A 22362-nucleotide genomic window follows, 5' to 3' on the forward strand; every position below is an offset into this window, starting at 1 on the left:
ATACCATTTGGGGTTGTTATAGTGTCATATCAAGTCCCATAACCAGCTTCACTTTGTTCACAAGATTATTGAAAGTTTTGCTCTAAAGGGAAAGGAAGCAAAGGTAAATTATCAAGAAAATACTAACGCGTTTCTATATGGCCAAAGTATTGAGTAAAGAGCTGGGGCTGGTTGGTAAAACAGAATCACGTTCTTCTCCGGATTCTAAAATGAATAGTTAAACTAAAAATTTGAACACGAAAAGGAATTTTTCTGACTGGCACTGAAAGTTTGAGCTCCATCAGTCTACTTAACAGCCAGAGAGTGCTCACAAAAAGTTTTTACATTTTAAAGGAGTCCGTAGTTTTTACCCTTCTTAGTTTCAACTCTGTCATTTAACATCGATTAATTCACTCCGCACTATCATTTCACCACAATTTGACTTCTCTATAAAATTGCTTGCTACAATTAGCGTTCAAAATTAGGGATGCGTACGAATCAGAAAATATTTTCTGGTTTTTTGGGTTCAAACCAAAGTATAGCGATACAAACTCAGTATGGGACATGTTTCTTTGGAGGGGTAAAGTTCAGTTGCTATTTAATGTTCTTGCCACCTTAAATTGTAAAAACATTATTCGGTAATTTAATAAACTCATAATTAGTGATCACTTTTTAAACAGACATTAAAGTGCGCAAATTGAGTTTTTGATGAAGTTTTCTTTACTGCAATTTAAAGAATTGACAATATTCGATGAGTGAATTTCAACATTGCGCTGCAAATTGTGTGATAAAAACAAAACTTGACAAATACCATAAAAATATCTCACAACAAATCCATAACAGAAAAGAAAAGTGAGAACTGGCTTCAAGTGTAAGTGATATTCACTTCTTATCAGAATAGCTCCTAGATTATAATTAACAGCGGTAATACGGTTGCGAACGAAAATGTTTTTGCAGATTGCCGAAAGTTGGACCAGCTTTAATCAACATGAACAAAAGGAACATAACATACCTATATATTTAAATAATTATTGTCAACATTAAGTTCTGCAGCCTCAGTCATGACTTAAATTACCTAAAATTAAACCTCACTTCAAACAATCGTTTATGTCAGAGATGTGGACAAAATCCGGAACCCCGTAATTCGTCAAATCTTGCCACGCATTAGCATGAATAAGTTTACTTGAGATGATACTAGGCCCTAAAAACACTCAATGAGCCACGATGCTGTTAATTTGAAACCAAACTTGTACTAATCACAATACACTGAGTATGGAAGCACAAATCTTGAGCAGTATATTACTTGTTATTGTGTCTTGTTCTTGTAGATCATCGTAGTTATTGTACAGTTTACCCCAACCTTGACTTGTTTGAAAAGAGATTTAACTTTGTTATTCTCAATCTTTCTTTCTCAGGAACAAATTTCCTAAGTAAGAAAAGCTTAGTATGAAGTACAAAGCCAATCTCTTGTACTCTCTTCAACAAATCCGAACCTATTTTCATATTGGTGTTCTTGAAATTATAAGAGAACTAAAAATGAATTACAAATTTAAAGAATGAAAATTCTAGTGAGAAATTTTAAGTGTAGGGCGGTTTTACGTTTGTTATGGATACAGTATTGAAGTTTGCACAACAACAGTAAAAAAATAGGGTTACGAATTTTGAATCAGGATTTCTCGGATTTGTCTGCGATATTAACAAAAATTAAGAACAAAAATTGATCAGTTCATTGTAATTATTTGATTAATTCAAACTAAACGAGTTTGCTATTCAGCGAGGCCGAACAATTAATTATTTGGATTGATTGAGTATCAAGAAGTGCAAACGCAATCTACAGTAAAACGGATAAAACATTTCACAAAAATTTATTGAGAAAATGTAAAATCCGGACGGATCTGAAATCACGAGCGGGGCGGTGTAAAGCTTCCTTTGTCATTGATCAGAAGGCAGCCGTTAAAATCAGCAGAAAAAAGAAGGTTGCAAAATTGTGCACTCCAAGTTTAACTGGCTTTTGCGCAAAAGATTGTATTTTTATAGGTTTTTTTCGGTCAAGCATGGTCTTTTTATGAGTCGAGCAAAATCTTTTCATGAGTCTGCTTCTTTGCCTAATTCGAAAAATATATCATTTAATTGACTGCTACTCATGCTGAAGCAGCAACGAAGCTAGTCTGAACAGTCTTGAACCACAGCAGTCCAACTTAAAACACAGTTGGAAAACTGCCGAAAGTCTTACGAAAATTTGCAATTCCCAATATAACGCAATAATCGCAGCTGAACTAAATTGCCTAATTATTTGATTGAATGAAACTGGGTAGTTTTTTATAATGACGTTTTTCCCATTAGCCATTATGAAAGTGTGGCGTTATTCTATTGTTTTCTTTCTCAAAGTTATGAACTATCATTTTTAAAATTGCATATTTTTTGACAGATTGATGGTTCTTCAGAGTCGGAAAAGGTGAAGGAGCATACATGCTGACGACTTTATAAGCAATAGTGCGCAATATAAATGCACGTAAATTTTTTGCGGGAAAAATGCCGGCTTGTAAAAAGACATTTGCTTGACCCTTGATTTGACAATATATTTGACCTAGTCAAAAAAGACCCACTAAAAAGACTTTTTCTCGACTTATGATTTGACTTTTGATTGACGCAAAACTTATTCCTCAGAAGTTTTGGTCGAAGAAAAGTCCAGAGCCCAAGTTTGGTCGAGCAAAACTCCAGCTTAACTTTTTCGGTCGAGCAAATGTCTAGAGTGACAAAATTTGGGTGCAAAAAGTCCAGATGATTAATAAAGTCTAGCAAAGTTCTTTTCTTAGCTTTTTTGGCTCCAGCATGGTCTAATCAGACCCATTTTTGTTCAAGCATGGTCTTTTCGTAGGTCGAGGTCTAGAATAGGGAAACCCAATCAACTCTTTTTAGAACTACCTCTAACGTAATTTCGACTATTTTGAAAAACAACTTAGAAAAATTTATTCGGCTTTGAAGAGTTCCTCTGCCTCTGAAGTAAGTTAAGCAACTTTAAATTCTGAATGAGTGCAGTTTAACACACAAAAATCAAGAGCCCAAGCGTGAAAAAATCTTGCAGAATGGTCAGATTCAGATAAAAAAAATGGTCAGACAAAGATCGGTCGTACCAAACATTGCATTAAGAAATGTCGAGATGACGAAAAATAATAGCTAAACTTTTTTGAGAGCCATTAATCTTTCAATAGAATCACAAAGACAAGATAATAGGCTGTAACGAGTTGTCATCTGAGTAGTTTATAGCGTGCTCGATCGAAATAGGCCATGAAAAGACCACGTTTCCTAGACTTTAAGAACAAACTCTGCTTTTCTGGATCATCAATTGTTACTTTATTTTTGTCTACCCTTTCCATATACTTTTGACTCTATTAAAGGGTCTAGGTCTTGACTAGGGTGTTTATGCCTCACTTCATCGAGAATGTGATCCAACTCATGTTGTAGATCCGCCCACATTTTTTGGCAGTCGTTCATTTGCTCGGCAGCCTTTCCCAATTCAAGAGAGGTGTCCATATCTCCCACAACATCACAGTAAGAATTCTCTATCTTAGAAGTCACGTGACTGAGGTAGCGGCAGTTTTCACTCAATTTAACCCCGTTTGCTCTTAACGCTCCTGATGTTCCGAAGAGTGCCTAAAATTGCATGCTTTTTTCCCAACAACTAGATTTCATTTTTGGCGTAAAATATCTGATAAAATTATCAAATCTCGTTGTGACTACGCTTGTTTGATCTCGCAGTTTAATTACTTCTCGATGGCGATAACAACCGTGATAACCTTCAATTCAAGCAATCTGTTCAAGCTCTGGTTTATTTATGCCATTCGAACATTTCTGTAAACTCCATAAGCAAAAATTATAGATAAATTAGACCTTCGACACAGTCTAATCTTAGGCCCTCAGGGGGTAATTTATCATAGATTATAAAGCCAACCAAGTATGTAGTCTGATCATAAAAGGAAGCTGAGGTCATCTGATCAGAGGTCATTTCTCACTCACATCTGAGTCTCAATAGAAGTCCTTTCACTCTGTGACTCTGCACGGATACGTAAAAAATTACAGGAGAGTATTTATTAATTACGGTATTATGATTAAGACCAGCATTTGGTTACGTTCACTTGATGAATCGATGTGCTCTTTTGACTAACCTGTGGATCGGCGAAGGACACAACAGTGTCGTTATTCATTACGAATGGCTTCGGTATGTAGGGAATCATGAAGCACAGGCAGTCTGAAACATCATACCCGCGGGGTTGATTTGTCAGCGGTAATAAACGCTAAACATTGTAAGAATTCGCCTCAAAATTCAAGAGAAGACGCGGGGAATGCGAGGTGGTCTCTTTTACCGGTAAAATGGCGTTTCGTTTACAAACTCACGTCTTTCAACGCTTTTGCTGCTAAAAAACGCGGCTTCAAAAATATTTCTGAAATCCGCCCGAGCCCGTGATTCAAACTCCAAATCAAACTAAATAATCCCAACATATTTTTAATAGATTTTAAGAACAGCAAAAAGGTCATTTTGAACGTGTTGGGTTATGGACTTTCGCAAGCGGAATAAAAAGCGTTTTTAACTAAGTAAAAGAATTAATTTCCAAATATGAGAGAACAACAAAATGATATTTTACAGTAGAATTTAGAGGTTTACAGGAGAGGTCTGATTATTAAATCAAGATGGTGATTTGAATTTGGGGATGAAAAAGGACTCAAAAATCAGCTGTATATATACCCATTATCAGTGTGAAAAAGTCAAGATACAAAACTAATCTTAGCACCATGATTTATAGTGGGGGTCGCAAGGGTTACCCAATATGGTTTGCTTCTGCAAATCAGTCGCAAAGGGAACCATAAATGGAATGCATTTGCACTTTTCTAAGAATCATTCACACTTCCGGAGATATCATCATCATTTAATACATGCTGGGAAGATTTTACATCAATTAATCTAACTCTAATAATAGTTATCTAGATTCACCAATTTGAACCGAATATTGATTCTCAGCACCATTTCTTGACGATTCATTTATATAATTTCTTTGATCGAAGTCAAATTGCTTGTCTTTCTAATCTGGTAAGTCAAACTTTCTTTCTAATTCTCACTAAGTTTAAGACTATAGTTTGATCGATATTCTAACACCCCCACTCAGACTTGAGCTGATTGCGTAGAATCTGTTCCCATCAAATATGCTCTGAATGTTTCCACTTTCGAAACGGAGAAGGACTTTGTGAAGATATCCGCTGCCATTTTGTCTGTAGGGACGTAATGAATTGAAATAGTCCCATCCTCCGTCTTGTCCGGATGAAGTGAAACTTTTTTTCGATGTGCTTGCTCCTTTTGTGCATGAATGGGTTTTGGCAGAGTCTGATACAACTTTGGTTGTCTTCTCCAATTGCTATTGGACGTTTCTGTTGGATGCCAAAATCCTCTAGAAGTTGTTTCAGGTAGAGTGCTTCCTGAACTGCTGCTGCCATGCCCTGATATTCTGCTTCTGATGAAGAAAGAGCAACTGTGGCCTGCTTCTTGACACCCCAGCTGAGTGCTGCGCCACGTCCGTTGAGCATGAAGTAATAGCCCGTTGTTGATTTTCTGTCGTTCACGTCTCCAGACCAGTCTGCATCACTTTCCCCCACTAAATCATAACTAGCCTCTTTTGTGTAAGTAAGTTTTAAACCTTTTGAACCTTGAAGATATCGCAGAAGTCGTTTTCCGCACATCCAGTGTTGATTGGTAGGTGCATTCATGTGTCTCGATAGAATGTTGACTGTGAACATGATGTCTGGCCTCGTCTGTTTGGCCAGATACAGAAGTGATCCAACCAAGCTTCTCTAGATCCTCTGGTCCACTTCTTCGTCTCCGTTCTGTGCTGTCTGAAGTTTCAAATTCAAATGAGCTGGAGTTCTTGGGGGTTTGCATTGATCCATTTGAAACCGCTCAAGCATTGTTTCTATGTAGCGTTCTTGGTCGACTGTGACTTTGCCCTCTTCTCGTCTGATTCTTAGACCCAGAAACCAGTGTAGTCTCCCTCTGTCTTCCACGTGAAAGGTTGCTTCTAGTGCCTTCTTGAAGACAGAGACCACTGTCACACTTCTTGATGCTACTATGATGTCGTCAACCCAGACCAAGATGAAGGGGTGATCCTCTGCCTCTGATCTTGCGAACAAACAGTGATCGTTCCTGCTTCTGGTGAACCCCTGTCTCAATAGGAAGTTTGCCAGCTCTTTGTACCAGTTGTTAGCAGCCTGTTTCAAAAAATAAATTGATTTATTTAGTCGACATACTAACTTCTCCCCAACTGATCCGTGTTTTACAAACTCCTGTGGCTGTTCCAGATACACTTCTTCCTCGATTGGTGAGTGCAGGAAAGCAGTCTTGACATCAAATTGGTGCATCACATGGCCCTGCTTCGCTGATAGCTGAAGTAGAATCCTGAATGTCTCTGGCTTGCAGGTAGGCGCAAAAGTCTCGAAGTAGTCCAGTCCTTCCACTTGTTTGAAGCCTTTCGCCACATAGCGCGCTTTGTATTTGTCCACTTGACCACTGGGTCCCAATTTCACTTTGTAGACCCTTTTGCCCGGTATGACGTTCCTGTCTGTGGGTGGTCTCACTAGGTTCCAAGTCTCGTTGTCTTGGAGTGCCTTGACCTCGTCCTTACTTGCCCGGTGCCACTGGTCCCAATCGTCACCTTGCTTGGCTTCGTAGACTGTTTTGGGTTCCACATATTCGCCCTCAGTCACAGCAAGATGGGTCCTGACTTCTCCAAAAAAATGCGGAACATTCCTTGCTCGTGTTCCTCGTCTGGGCTCTGCTCTGTCCGCGTGTTCCAGTGCATCTTCATTGAAGCCAACTGTCTTTAACTGTGAGAAGTCTTCTGTGTCACTCTCTTCCAGTAACTCTGAGTCCCTGTGACTCCCTCTTGTTGCTGTAGATCTTTCATCTAGTGCTGTTTCTCCAACTTCCGAGGCCTCTTGTCTCAGTGTTGTTTCTTGAGTATTCACGCTCCCTGCGTCATGCCACTCCTCCTTTTTTGCAGTAGATGTGTCCTGTCGTTCTCTGTTGTCATCGTCTTGATGACCATCATCTGCGTGCCAGATTCCCAGTTCCGACCCATCATCTAGTAGGTCAGCTGTTTCTTTGTTGTCAGGGATTGAGCCCACTTCAGACTCCTTGATGATCACATCTCGAACTGCCATCATCTTGCGTGTCATGGGTATGTACACCAGGTATCCGTTTTCTCCTTCACTGTAACCCACAAACTTTCCTTCCAGTGCCTTCCTCATGAAAACTGTGCAACCAAAAATAGATAATTTACTAATTGGAAGCTTAGGTTTTATACCTCTCATCAGCTCTGATGGGCATTTTTCTTCTCCTCGTCTCACAACCAAGTTTCTGATCCTTGATGCGTGAGAAATTGCTGCTCCCCACATCATCTTGGGAAGTCCTGATTCAATGAGCAAACATCTTGCCATCTCCAGCAGTGTCCTGTTGCACCTCTCAGCTAACCCATTCTGTTGTGGCGTCTCTGGTATGGTCTTTTCCTGTAGAATGCCTGCATCTAAGCAGTACGTCTTGAACTGATCTGAGAGAAACTCCTTCGCATTGTCTTGCCTCAGCTTCTTCGGCGTCCCCACACTGAGAACAAATTTCTTCAGGCTGGCCAATGCTTCACTCTTTGCCTTAAGCAATTCCACAAATACAAACTTCGTGTACTGGTCTGCAAACACTATGCAGAACCGGAACCCTGACAGTGACTCTACTCTGAAAGATCCCATCACGTCTGTGAACACCCTCTCCAGCTTCTCTTCTGCTTGGGTCTCTGCCACTCTTGGTACTGGAGTCTTTGTGATCTTGGCCAATGCACACACATTGCATACATAATCGAGTTCCCCCACTGTCTCTGGTGCATTCCTGACCACATCCGCTTGATTCAAATGACCCAATCGTCTGTGCCACTTCCTTGCACTGTCAAGTTCACGCTGTTGGAACTCATCTTGAATTCTAGAACGCTGCTGGGTAAGTAAAACAAATTATTTTCTTGTGTTAATTTTGCCCGAGTTCCCTTCTGGAGTTTCATGCAGCTGTTTCCTCTCTCGAAAGTGAAGCTATGTCCCCAATCCGTGCATCTTGAGACTATTAGGAGGTTTGAAGAATGTTCTGGCACACAAAACATTTTTGAGTTCGCATTGGAGTTCCCCTTTGTTTGAAGGTATGCTGATCCTCACACAGCCTCTGCCCACCACTCTGGAAGCCTCTCCGTTGGGATTTCTGATCACTGATTGAATGGGCACAAAGTCCACGAATGCATCGATGTTCGTCACTATGTGATCTGTACAACCACTTTCCACTAGCATGACTGCTGTCTTCCACTGGGTAAGAGCTGCCCAGCATTCCTCGTCTGGTGTAGCCAATGTTGGATCCATTGCCACTGACTCATGTTTGCCTCCATCTCTTTGTCTCTTGCTTGCCCTGTCTAGGTGACCCTTCTCACCACACTTGCTGCATTGTGCTGTCTCCTTCTTCCTGCAGTCCTTTGCAAAGTGTCCAGGGATCCCGCACACAAAGCAGTTTCGTTTCTTGGATCCCTTCTTGAAATCACGCTTCATTGCCAGCGCCACTGAACCACTTTGTCCCTTGTCTCCGCACCGTCCTCTCATGAAAGTTTTGCAGCCTATTCCTCAACTCTGTGAAGTTCGTTGCCGGGTTGAAGCTTTCCTGTATAACAAAGCTTTCATACCTCATTGGCAGACCATTGAGGACCAAGGCGTTGAAGAGGGTCTCTGAGAATGCTTCCCCTGCTTCTTGTAGCCTTGTGAGCAACTCCTGTCCTCTGATGAAGAAGCTGTCCAAATCCTTAGAATCCTCGAGCTGCAGTCGAGCAAGCTGTGCCACTAAAGTCACCACTTTCGGCGTCTCCACACTCTGAAATCTCTCTTGCAAAAGCTTCCAAGCCTTTGCTCCATCTCCAATGCCATCATCTCCCACACAGTCATGTCTCATCAGCATGAGGGTTGTTGCATCTAGAGTCAGTACCAGATGGCAACACACATTGTTCCGTTTCTCCTTGATGTCTGCGACTTCCTTCTCATATGCATCCTTCAGCACCTTGTGGTTCTTCTTCTCATCATTGGTTGCTCCATTGGCCATTGGCGCAGGCTCATTGGATTGCTCCTCTGTCCCCAGTAGTGATTTGTAGAGTCCCTTCGTCTGCATCATCGCCACAAATCTTGCGCTCCAGATTGGAAAGTCCTGTGCCTTTCCTGTGTAGGTCAGCAGCTTCACTGTCTGTTGATCCATTGGAGTTTGAGCAGGCAAAACAGTTGTGAAAAGAAAAGGTACTAAGCAGAAAAGGATTATGACTTTCAACAACAAATCAGTTTTGTTTTGGAAAATAATTTTATGACTTAGAAAAATGCTGGGCCCATAACCTGTTGGGTTATGGACTTTCGCAAGCGGAATAAAAAGCGTTTTTAACTAAGTAAAAGAATTAATTTCTCAAATATGAGTGAATAACAAAATGATATTTTACAGTAGAATTTAGAGATTTACAGGAGAGGTCTGATTATTAGATCAAGATGGTGATTTAAATTTGGGGATGAAAAAGGACTCAAAAATCAGCTGTATACATACCCATTATCAGTGTGAAAAAGTCAAGATACAAAACTAATCTTAGCACCGTGATTTATAGTGGGGGTCGCAAGGGTTACCCAATATGGTTTGCTTCTGCAAATCAGTCGCAAAGGGAACCATAAATGGAATGCATTTGCACTTTTCTAAGAATCATTCACACTTCCGGAGATATCATCATCATTTAATACATGCTGGGAAGATTTTACATCAATTAATCTAACTCTAATAATAGTTATCTAGATTCACCAATTTGAACCGAATATTGATTCTCAGCACCATTTCTTGACGATTCATTTATATAATTTCTTTGATCGAAGTCAAATTGCTTGTCTTTCTAATCTGGTAAGTCAAACTTTCTTTCTAATTCTCACTAAGTTTAAGACTATAGTGTTATCGATATTCTAAGAGAACGTTCAACTGCACAAAAAAACAGATCGACTTTTTTCTGTGTTATTGCATTATTCATATTAGTAGTGTATAATATGTGCTATGCGATCATCTTTCGTTTGGAAAGTGGTCGCATAGGACATATTATATACTACTCAAATTCCGGCTCAAGAAAACTAATGAAAGTCAATGAAAAAATGACAGATCTGAATTTTTATTTCATGTTCTGATAGGGGAGTCTAGGCACACCATGTAATAATGGACCAGTTCTGGATTCAAACCAACATGTCTTACTAGCAAGCATAGTGTGCTACAACAAATGGTCTCAAGATCTCAAACATCTTATAACTCATTCTCTCGTTCTTCTTTCTTTTTCGTCAAGGTTTCATATCTGTTGCCAAGTGACAAAATAAAGCCAGTAAAACCATACGTGGTGTGATAGCCGAGAGGTAAGGAGTGTGATTCACAAGCCAATGATTGAGAGTTCAATCCTCTACCTCAGTGAAGCTGTCTGTGTGAGGACGAGCTCTAACTTATCCATAGCTTCAGGTTGACAATACCCTGACCAATGTTGGCTGCAATGATGGTACCACGTGAAATTTCAGACGCACAAAAAGTGGCCATAGTCACCAAAAAAAGAGAAAAGCTTATAAAAGAACAGTCTGAAATGTGGGAATAATAAGAAAAAGGGTCGCTGTGGCCGAATGCTGTTCGACTGCGATTGCGCAGGAACCAGAATTATTATTATTATTAATGACAAAACTACACGCTGACAGCCGCTGAGGCTTCGACAATGATGAGCAAAAATTTATTACTATAACTTTATTAGTTTATAACAGTAAGTATAATATCACACTAACCATAATCTCGACAGTTGAGCATCCATCGATTGGGATATGCCACCAGATATCCATCTTTTGGTCTACTCTGAAATTCACGTTTGTACAAATTAATGAACAGCTAGATCTTTAGAGGATATTGCATTTCTTAATGGTCATTGACATTGAGTTGGAATTTGTTCGGAATACCACCCAGGATGAGATTTTTATACCCTGATCCTCCCGGGCTGCCTCTTCATAATAATCATAAAAGCATCATATATGATGTCATACAAATCATACGCTATTTTTGAGTACGATCCTTGTACAATTTCCTGGAAATCATATGGCTTTGTACGATTGCCGCATGAATTCATATATGAACTCTTCATTACGTCACGAATCCTACAAATTCAGCAGAGTACGCGTTTGGGAACAAGAGTGACAACATTTTGTCACCCATTATCGCGTGGTAGAAAAATGGTTAAACTGTGGACAACAGTGACAACAAAAATGCGTACAATCTTTACAAAATTCGGTCACTGATCTCGGAAAAATCACGTTTTTATGTCATCAATTTTGCAATTTGTGATCAGGGTTATCGTAATCACTGAATTTTAAACTTTAATATATATTCAAAACTTTGACGAATTAATATTATAATTAGCCCTCACTGCATTATGATAGGAGGAACTAATTTTATCCCACCTTTTCTCCTTTAATCAGCTTTAGAATCCTTGCGCGGAAAGTAGTTACCTTAAGGCGGATGTTAGTGACGCAAATTTCCGGACAATAGTGACAAATATGTGTCCGCCTTTCTCGCGTGTCATCGAATTCCGCAACCAAGGAATATAATTGACGCGTGTAAAGCTATCACACAGTTATAGCTGTTCTGTTACTCTAAACTGCCACAAAAATGAGAGGTCTTTCCAATTATACCTCCATCCCCTAGCTTAGTAGTCATTGAACGTATAGCCACCAATCATGGTAAAATGATCATATTGGGGATTGTAATTTTGTTGGGGGAGGGGTGTGCTATAATGGGAAATAAAAAAATGTGAAAGGTTCCTGTAGATGATTTATATCTTGGGTAAACTGTACATGATTTTTTTTATTCTAACTCGCGCTTTACTAGAACGAAAAATTTTCCTGACTGTAATATAATATATTACTTTCAGACATAAGGATAATCAATGAATCACAGATTTGTTTTTGCTGCTTCTGTATTCCTTTGTTCAAATTCATCCGCTATTTAAGCCAAAATACTACAAAACTGAATTACTTACTGTAGACGTCTTCTGTCCTGTGACGATGAGCTGTTGACTCCACAAAAGTATCACAGTCAACAGACTTAGCTAAAATAAATAACCACAACCAATTAACGTCGGACGAATTGCTCTCAAGCCACTGCCCGAGGGGGGGGGGGGGTGGAAGGGGGCTGGCTTTGTTTGTTGTAGCTAGCTTAAGTTTATAATAATAATAATAATGAATTTTTCTGAATGATCAAATACAGTCATTATACAAAACAACTTCTTTCGTAACAACAAATTGTGATCATTCGAGAGAGAGCACCAAAAAGGCCGTTGGCCTGTCAAGTGGTGCCTCCAGAGCAAAATATGAACTAGCTAGTGTAAAGACTGACTGCATATTCAAGTTTTTATATATATAGGAATTGTCAAATAAGCCTATTTTTTTATTATTTTTTTTTCACCAAAATGCATTCAATAATTCTTTATTTAGTAAAATATAATTATCTCGAAACATATGTAAGAAACATTCCGTTCCTTCTGTTTTTAAATTTACAATTTCTTGAATAAATGAAAAATCAAGTCTTGCGATTATGTTGAAAAGATTTCTTACACGTTCAGTTATTGATTTTCTTACATGTGTAGTGTTTTTGTTTATTGTTTTCAATTTCTTAATTCTATGTTCTGTTGAAAGTACTGCATTCAATTCGTTATCCGATATTATTCGCGTTTTTAAATTTTTTGCTTTCTGACATACTTATGTTTTTTACTAGTTGTTTCAATAGCTCATATACATGGAGCTCAAAAACTGAGAAGATTTTGAAGTTCTGCCTAATTTCTGACAAATCAACCCCCTTTTTTAATGAAAAAATTAACCGTTATATCCTGTTTTGTGCCCAATCAATTTTCTTAAGATCTGTCTTGTTGCCACAGCCGTAAACTAAGACACCACATTGCACAATGGGCTGGACATAAGTTTTATATAACTTCACAAGTGTTGGTCGTCGAAAAAATTTTTTGAATTGGAACATAGCGGCTGAGACTTGAGTTAATTTGATCTTAACTTGTTTAATGTGTTCCTTAAAGTTTAGCTGGTTGTCTAAATAAACCCCTAAATATTTCAAATTTTCACTAATCTTCAATTTGTGGTTAAGTATTTCTAGGTGATCACATGTGTTCTTTTCATTGGTCATCATTAAAGACGATTTTTCATCATTAATTGTTAATTTGTTTGCTGTCATCCATTCAAAAACTCTTGTTAGGCAATTTTTGTAGTTTTCGTTTCCATTTTTTAGCGATCCATAAATGTTAGTGTCATCAGCAAATAAGGTTACTTTGTTATCATTGCAAACTGATGGAAGGTCGTTAATATATATCAAAAACAGTAGAGGACCCAGTACTGAGCCTTGTGGGACGCCACAGTTTACCAGTAGTTTATCCGATTTCTTATTTCCAATTTCAACATATTGTTTCCTATCTTCTAGAAAAGACTTCAAAATGTTGTGAGCAGGTCCGCGCAATACATATTTGTAACATTTGGTTAGTAGGTAACTGTGATTCACTGTATCAAAAGCCTTTGTCAGATCAATGAAAGCACAGCACGTCGGTTCTTGTTTATTCATGTTATTCCTTAAATATTCAACAACTTCCATTACAGCATCAATTGTACTTTTCTTTGATTGAAACCCAAATTGTTCTTTTGATAAAACGTCATATTTTCTAAGAAAACCAATAAATCTTCTGTATAATATTTTTTCAAGAACTTTCCCGAAGACTGGCAATAGTGATATAGGTCTATAGTTCGATGGATCCAATTTGTTGCCTTTGGTTTTGTAGAGAGGGAAAACTTTTGCTACTTTTAAGCATTTTGGAAAATATTGCTGTTGTAAGCATCTGTTGAATAAAATTGTTAGTGGTTCACAAACTGCATGATTTACTGACTTTAGGAGAACATTACTTAATTTGTAGCAATCAGTTGTTTTTTTGCTTTTCAAATTTTTAATGATATTGAAAACTTCTGTGCTTGACGTCTTTTCGAGAACTATACTGCTTTGAATGGTTTTCACTGTCTTCAGGTAATCAACTTCTTTGTGACGTTTTTCTAATTCTCTGCCAATAGTAACAAAAAAATAATTCAACTTATCCACATCAACCTGGCAAATATGGTTTTGTTTTTCTTCTTTGATATCTTTCACTAAGGTAAAAAGTGTTTTCGAGTTTTTCTGACTGCTTACTTTTTGCTCAAAAAAGTTTGTTTTATGCAACCTGCATAGAGCTTTAAGTCTATTACTCAGCACACGATGTTGTTCTTTCACTTCCGCTCTGCCTGTTGCAATGTATTTCTGCCAAAGTTTACGTTTCTTTGTAGCTAAATTCTTCACATGATTGTTGACCCATTGTTTATCCCTTTTAAAATTGTTAGTGGTTACTTCCTTAGCGGGAATAATTTTTTCTTTCGCTTCATAAACAATTTCTTGAATTAAAGAAAAACACTCATCAATTGCTACAGATTCCAAATCATTTTTTATTTTTCTGCAGTTTTTGAAAACTTCAAATTTGACATCTATTCTAACTTCCTCGTCAGACAGTTTGTGTAGCTGATTCAAAACGAAGGTTTTTTCTTTTTTTACTTCCAAAAACAATTTTTGAGAAGTAAAGATAACAGTATAGTGGTCAGTTAAGTCGCTTTTGATAATTTTAGTTTCACTTTCAATGTTTGAAAAAAACAAGTCAATTGCTGTTTTAGATTGTCTGGTTTCACGAGTACAAAAACCCTGATTAAAACAAAGTTCCAGACCTAGTGAACGAAAATAATCGCAAACTTTTTCAGCATTTCGACTTGATATTAACATGTCTACGTTAAAATCACCACAAACTATGTGTGTATAATCAAGAGTATTTAGATCAGTAAAATGAGTATCTAGTACTTCTACAAAACTATCAATTGCGTAATTGGGTGCCTTATACAGTACAGTCACATAAATTCTCTCTTTCTCGGAGTGCTATTGCGTGGTCAAAACTTGTACATGTTTGTTTGTTGTTTTCTTTACTTCGTTACTTTCATACTTATTACCAACATAAAGAGCTACACCCCCTCCTCTCGTTTCTCTGTCACATCGAAGCAATTTTCCATACCCATTTAAATTGTATGCATTTGGTGAACAATTTTCTTTGCACCATGTTTCAGTGAGAGCTGTAACAGTAGGTTTGGATTGTACACTTTCAATCAAAACTTCTAGCAGTTCAAAGTTTTTGTGTATCGATCGTACATTTTGAAGAAAAATTGTAAACTCCATGAGCATTAAGAATCTTCGCGCGCTGAGATTTGATGAAGATTTACGTTCTTCAATTTTTAAGGTTTGTTATCATTTCACTTAATAAGTTTACTTTTCGACATTTTGTCTTATCACAAAAGGATGTCAGAAATTGCGTAAGTCGCAACATCCGAATAAATCCTTGCGTTTCAATGAAAAAAATCTGGTTATTTCTTTTTTTTTGAAAAAAATGCTAGCAGACTGCGGAATTCGCAGTAGCTGTTTATAGTAACTGATTTGAATAAGGGTTTGCCGTTCTGGATTCTCGCGAAAGTCGCAAGACCAAATGGACTGGCTTTTAGTTTTTTCTAACGAGCAATAGAAAGAACATTTTCCGCGGAAGTCGCAGTATTTGTTTTTTTACCTATGAATCCGTCTTCTACCAAACAAAATCACAGACAGATAAAAAAGTTAAAAATTATCCAGTTTAATTGCAAGTGTTTTTTATGCCTAGCTCAATTGAATGTTCAACTAACAAAAAATAGTATGAAATATGAGGTTTTTTTTTACCCTTTCCTAATTTTCATATTTTGCTCCGAGACAACAGAAAATATTTAGTTCTATAGAATTTATATGATTCATCAAACGAAAAGTTTAGGATTACACAACTCAGTAACACGAGGACAACAATTGAAGCTAGCGTCAATTATATGTTAACACAAGGCAAACATTGTATAAACATTTACTCAGCACCCAATTTTTCTCCCATCATTTATTTTGCTCAGGTGACAAGGACGCATATAGTCTTAATACTCGTTCCTCATCAATCAATATTTCTCGATGCATGCGTTTATGAGTGTTTTTTAGTGCAATTGCATTTGCGCCTGTTCTATCCATATTTGCCATGACAGTATTTTGCAGATTTTCGAGATCAATTGCATCATTTACTTTCACGTATTTGTTATTTCCATTAGTGCCTTTACATTAAACTGAAACCTGACAGTTGTTAGTCACAGTAATTAAGTTTTTATTCACAGCAAGTTTCTTGATAAACATATCCAATGGTGGCAATCGCTCTTTCATCCATATGTTTTTTCCATTTAGGTCGTTTTTCAGAGTTTTGAGCATTCTTCTGTTTTTGTAAATTTCAATCTTGTCATTGAAATGCACAAATTTTTTAATGGTTGATGGCATCAGATTGTTTAGCAAAGGTCCTGGTCCCGGTAGAATATGAAAAGCCTTTAATCGGCTTTCAGTTATTTGTACGTCATCTTTTTTGTATAGTCGATTCAAGAAACCAACAGTTCTTTGAGAAAACTGTCCGGATTTCGCGCATCAAAGGGTGGGTTATCAATTATAATTGAATCCTTGCTCAGATACCTTTCTTGATGCCTTAACCTGACATCAATTGCAGAAATGAAGTCCCAAACTTCAGCTAGTTGCTTGTTGGTTTCTTCTTTTTGAGCCCTAACCATCTCCACAACTGTCCTGATAGCAGCCCTCGTTGATTCCTCAGGTATTTGGTTGATAACGTTTTCAATGTTGACATCCATTATCAATTAACAAAAAAATATTTGATCTTAAATGAAAGATAAAGTTCGAAGAAAAAAAACGTAGGCTGTAATGTTTTAAATAGAGAATGTTTGAAGCGCAACGAAGTTCTAAAACGTTTAAGCTAAGCGCAACCGCTCATTGAAGGTCAGTTCGCTGTTTAAAGAAGCTAACCTGACTGGATGGGTGGGGGGGGGGGGCTGGAGTCTGCGTTCTGCTGTGCAGGGCATAAACTTGCGGTGCCCTAGGGCTTTACCAGTTTATCAAAAATACAGAGAGGTGATTGTGTCTCGTTTTAGCCATGGGAGCAACAATTTCACATTGTTTATATGATGTTATCAGAGTTCATTATACAGCACTATTAGGATTGAAAGTGATAAATTGATACCAATTATGGCGATCTTTTCGTTCAAATTTTACTTAACCGGGAAATGAACTCACCCGGGTCGAAGTATCAACGCTGAAGTCACAAATCGCCAAAACTGTAAAAAAAAATGCAGTTAATGCGGTGAATAGTTGTAAGAATTGCTCTTTACCCTTGAATGTAGTAAAAACGCTGAAAACAAAACTTACACTACTAAAGACCGCACATCTTACGTCAATTCACCATTAAAAATTACTAAATGTTTTCTGCGGTAAATTTTAGTAAGATTTGATGTTTTCGAGTGTTGTCAAAATAAAAATTTCAACACTAACCTTACCTCTTACAAACATTCACCGCTTTTATCGCATTCAAAACTATAAGATGCGGGCACTTCGCGCTGAAAAATGTCTTCGCGGCTATTCAATATAATTCCTACATTATTTTTTCGAAGAAACGCGACGCAGGCAACTGCTTTTATACTTGAATGAGTAAGAAATTAAGATTTAAATTTGAAAATTTCAATTCCAAAAATCAAAGACGCAAAAATTAATAGGAACATCAAAATAGTCCTATATAAATTTTGACTAAAAAAAGCCCATACGAATGCAATGATTGATTGAAATTTTGTTTCAGAGCAATTAAGAAATTAAGTAATATCAGAACCCAGCAAAAGCTGCTGCTGCAAAAACGAAAGAGCAGCTTTTGTAACAAATATACAGTTGGAACAATGTTTGCTCTTCTGGCGCATATAATTGTGATATACTATGAAAAAGTATATGCGTCTAGGATTGCAAGATTTGCTATGAGAAACTATTGTTGAGGTTTTAGCATTAGTAGCAGCTCGCTTTATTCGGTGAGAGATTAGGGGTCAAACATGAAGTACAAGAATGTAAAGTGGGCAGAGACCAGTTGTTATACCAACTCAAGTGGATTTGGGGAATACGGTCAACTAAAAACTGTTTGTTTAAAAAACTGCAACAAAAAGCAAAACATAACCGACTAACGTCGGGCGAATTGCTCTCAAACGACCGGCGAGCGGTTGGCTTGGTCAGTAGCTAGCCACGGGGGGGGGGTGCACCGGGGGCTGATGGGGGCAGCACTGGGTGGGGGGGGGCAAAAGCGCGGTGGGGGGGGGGGGGCAAAAGCGCGGTGGGGTGGGGGGTGGAGCCAATAGTGGGGGTGGGGGGTCAGCAAAGGGGGGGGGGTGTCAACCTCTAAGAACCGCCCCTCACACCATAAGTATAAGTATAAGTCTCCAAGACAGTTTGAGCTGAAACAGACCTGAAAGGCTCTAAGAGCACATAATGCCCGCGCTGGGCGCTACCTGTTTATCCCGTTTTTGAGGACGAAAAATCAAAGCGTCAGACGAAAAATTGGTCAAGCGAAAAATCGCATAAAAAAAGACCGACAGGACTAATATAATTGCTACAAACTTCGTTTGAGAGCAATTAAAAAGACTAACATAATTATTTCAAACTTCATTTGAGCGTTTTCGTTCACTCCTTGGCATATGTGTGGGGATTACCTCCACATCCTGGAGGTACTTGAAGAAAACCAAAAAACACATTGAAACTAAATTTTACGTAAGTTTTGGTTTTGCCCCTCACTCTCCTAGCTTAAAAGATTAAAAAAAAATTTCAACTACATTTGAACTGAATGACAAATTTGAAGGACGAGTCTTTTCATTGAAAAAAAATATTATTTGTAACTCAATCACAAACAATAAAAAGAGCATTTTATATCAGTTCACAATCAGAGGTCTCAGATGCCTGATGTTGTTGCGAAATTGCGATAAGGAAACCAATACAGTTTTTAAAATGCCAATTTTTCAAATTAATATTTAAAAATAAGTGACTAATCGGTCTAAGCAGATCTTTATTTTTGACCTGAGCAGCTTTTGTGAAACATACAATTATTACCTAAAGTTCTTGCACCTATAAAATGGTAGTTCAACCTTTTTATGGAAACCAAATTCAAAATAGTCCGGTAAAAAATTCATCAATTGGGAAAATTTGCAAATTAATTATTAAAACGGTATTGAAATAATTGCTACAAAAGTTTCCGTGATTAACTAATTTTAGTTTAAAATGTAGAATATTCTTTGAAACAACTGCATACTGACAAACAGTGTAGTTAAATTTAGTTCATTAAATTTGAAGTCGGATATATGGCAGTTTTTTTATAGAACATTGTTTAGATTTCAGCATTAAGCCAGACTATTAACATGTGTTTAATGGTTTTCAAAACGTTTCTAAACTTGACCGGAATTGCTTCTAAATTCAGGCAAAATTTTAAATTTTAGTTTAGGAGAAATTAAGCGCTACGCATGTGCATTTCTACTTTTGACATTCAAATTGGACAAAATAATCGATTTTTTTTCCAAATACAATTAGAACACTCAAATCTTAAACGGTCTAGGGTCGCACAACTAAACTTTGGTAATTTTGCCGTATTTAGCAAATTTAAAGAATCACGTTGCATTTGAAAATGGCAAATGAAATGTTTTGGGGGGCATTCTAAGTTCTGCTTTCTTAGCATTACATGAGTTGAAGCGTAATCATATGTATATCATTTGTTGAATTTTTAGAAAATTTCGGAGTACTATCTTGAAGAAAACTCGATTCGTATATTTCAAGTGTTTTTGGGCAACTACAAAATCAGTCTATTTGGAAACAACTCAACATGATAATGCTCTTACGTCCATCAACAAAAATTGCACTGGCATTGTGACCTTTTAAAATTTTCGTAATGTTGAAAATATCACAAGTCAGACTAATTTTGATGCTACGTGTAGAATAATTATTGTTTCTAACTGAAATGTCTCCTCGGGTGTAATTTTCTTTTTAAGGGGAAAGAGACTCAATAGAGACTCTATGATAACGTTTAACAATATTTGAATTGAGAAAAAAATATTTCAGGTCAAATTTATTCAAATCAGTAAGTTATCCAGTTTCAGCTATTCCTTTTTATTTACTGTATAAAACATTGATTGCACGATAAACTTATGAAAATTACAATTTGGTAACAAACGTTTCAGATACCAGTAAAATTCTCAACTTCTTGCTTGTTTTCTTTATCTATTGATTGTTACATTAGTAACAAACTATTCCAATGTAATGTACAAAGATAAACGTACACCAACTAAGATCTAACAAATTACTCTTAAACAACAAGTGAGGCAAACAATTCAGATGAGGTCATAGGCTCGTATGGTTGGTGCATAAATTTTCGGGTTCAAAACCTCTGACTAGGGAGGACGGGGACATTTACCACTACGTTACACGGGCTATGTAAGTTCATAGTTCACAATTAGAAATTTAGCAAGACTAAATTTCTGAATGCGCGCAGTTCAAATCACACAGAATATCAAAAAGTAAAGCATGAATGAGTCACTCAAGAAGTGAAATCGGAAGAATGTTCCAGAAGAAAACGGTCAATCAAAAATTTGCATAAAAATTACACACACGTTCGAGAGCAACTAATCAGATTTCATATTAATTTGAGTAAACTAAACACAATTTTTACAAAGTTTACTTCCACATTTTCAACAAAAAAGGAGACAAATCAAAAATGATACGATGAATTTATTATTAGGAGCACAGAAACTGAACGACAGAAAAATCTTGTTCCTGGCGATTTTCTGCAAAAGGCTGCGATGTTTAAGAGATCGACTTTCAAATTTTGCAGTAAAGTTAACAATCACAAAAGTTTCCAAAGAGGTAGGAATTCACTCTCTGGCATAATAATACATGCTATTTTCTTAACTAATTTTTGAAAGATTTTGTAAAAAATGAAATCTCTATGTTACTTAGAGTTTTCAAGATATCCGCACAATGTTCTTAATTAACTTTAATGATCTTAAACTCCATCTCATTGCCAAAATAAAATACCGATTGACTTTGAAATTTTTTTTATGTGGAAACTCATGTATCTGAGTGACAAATTTATGACGATTAGACACATAAGTATTTAAAGTTGACAAAATAACCTTTATAAGAGTCAGTCTTTTGTTTTTTAATTGAAATGACGCTGTATCATCAACGATCAATCGTGCTTATTTTGGTAACGAGGGCAAGCATATATTGCAATACCACACAAGCAGAATAACGTCAGTTTCTAGTATTCAGCACAAATCAGCACAAATCTCAACTTAACAAAAACTGTCAGAATGCAGTAAATTTTTTACATGAAATTTTTGAACCGTAAAAGATTTGAAAAGTTGTCACGGAATCCAAGAGATAGTGCTGGGTATGTTTCATCCGGATTATCAAAGCTGGTAATCATTTGTACTCAAAATCAGATGTGAGTTAGTAAACTCAATCAGATGTGAGTTAGCAAACTCAAACACTATGTACCTTGAAAAATTGCAGCATTCGGCGTATTTCTCGGCAAATAAAACATAGCTGGCAGATTGCCAGAAAATAGCCGCAAAAGCTTTGTAGATCTGCAGTATCAAAAAAACAGTAAAAAAGACAGATAAAAAACTCGTCTTTTCATTGAAGGCTGATATGTTATATTTTGATTAAAAATCTGTATAAGTTTTTGCTGCCTCTATTAGCTGCTCTCAAGTAACCTTCATTTAGAGTGACATACACCCATTTGACCTTATCTATTTGAATTAAAGTAAATAAAAGTCAATTTCAAAGTGAGGAAGTCATTTTTGAGATTGAGGTATGTCAAATGTGACCAAAAATTTAATCACGCGAATTAACAAAAAAACTCGCTCCACTAAGAGCGAAAAATGACGTCACACACGCACTTCAGTTGAAATTGCATGAACGAAAGAACAAAAAACAGATTTGAAGTGGTTGTGACGTCATATGGTTGTATCAAAAACCGCGCCGACGAAATAAAAAAACCAAGAGAAGGCCAATAATAGCCCCAGCTATCGCTGTGCGGCTTTTAAACATAACCGACTAACGTCGGGCGAATTGCTCTCAAACGACCGGCGAGCGGTTGGCTTGGTCAGTAGCTAGCCACGGGGGGGGGTGCACCGGGGGCTGATGGGGGAGCACTGGGTGGGGGGGGGGGGCAAAAGCGCGGTGGGGGGGGGGGGTGGAGCCAATAGTGGGGGTGGGGGGTCAACAAAGGGGGGGGGGGTTGTCAACCTCTAAGAACCGCC

General features: G+C 37.4%; 1 protein-coding gene across 2 annotated transcripts in view; it reads right to left on the bottom strand.

Moving 5' to 3' along the window:
* The window catches only part of LOC142351456 (uncharacterized), a 285637-nt gene that overhangs the window by 261162 nt on the left and 2113 nt on the right, over positions 1 to 22362 (bottom strand). For both annotated transcript variants that reach the window (XM_075403485.1, XM_075403476.1), the window contains exons 2-6: positions 12111 to 12179; positions 10867 to 10933; positions 4146 to 4228; positions 3412 to 3633; positions 128 to 204 (exon numbers count right to left, since the gene is read on the bottom strand). In XM_075403485.1, coding sequence (XP_075259600.1) covers positions 128 to 204; positions 3412 to 3633; positions 4146 to 4228; positions 10867 to 10933; positions 12111 to 12179 — 518 coding nt within the window. The remainder of the gene's footprint in view (positions 1 to 127; positions 205 to 3411; positions 3634 to 4145; positions 4229 to 10866; positions 10934 to 12110; positions 12180 to 22362) is intronic.

This window comes from Convolutriloba macropyga, chromosome 1 (genome assembly GCF_964194025.1).
Source record: "Convolutriloba macropyga chromosome 1, txConMacr16.3, whole genome shotgun sequence".
NCBI lineage: Eukaryota > Metazoa > Xenacoelomorpha > Acoela > Convolutidae > Convolutriloba > Convolutriloba macropyga.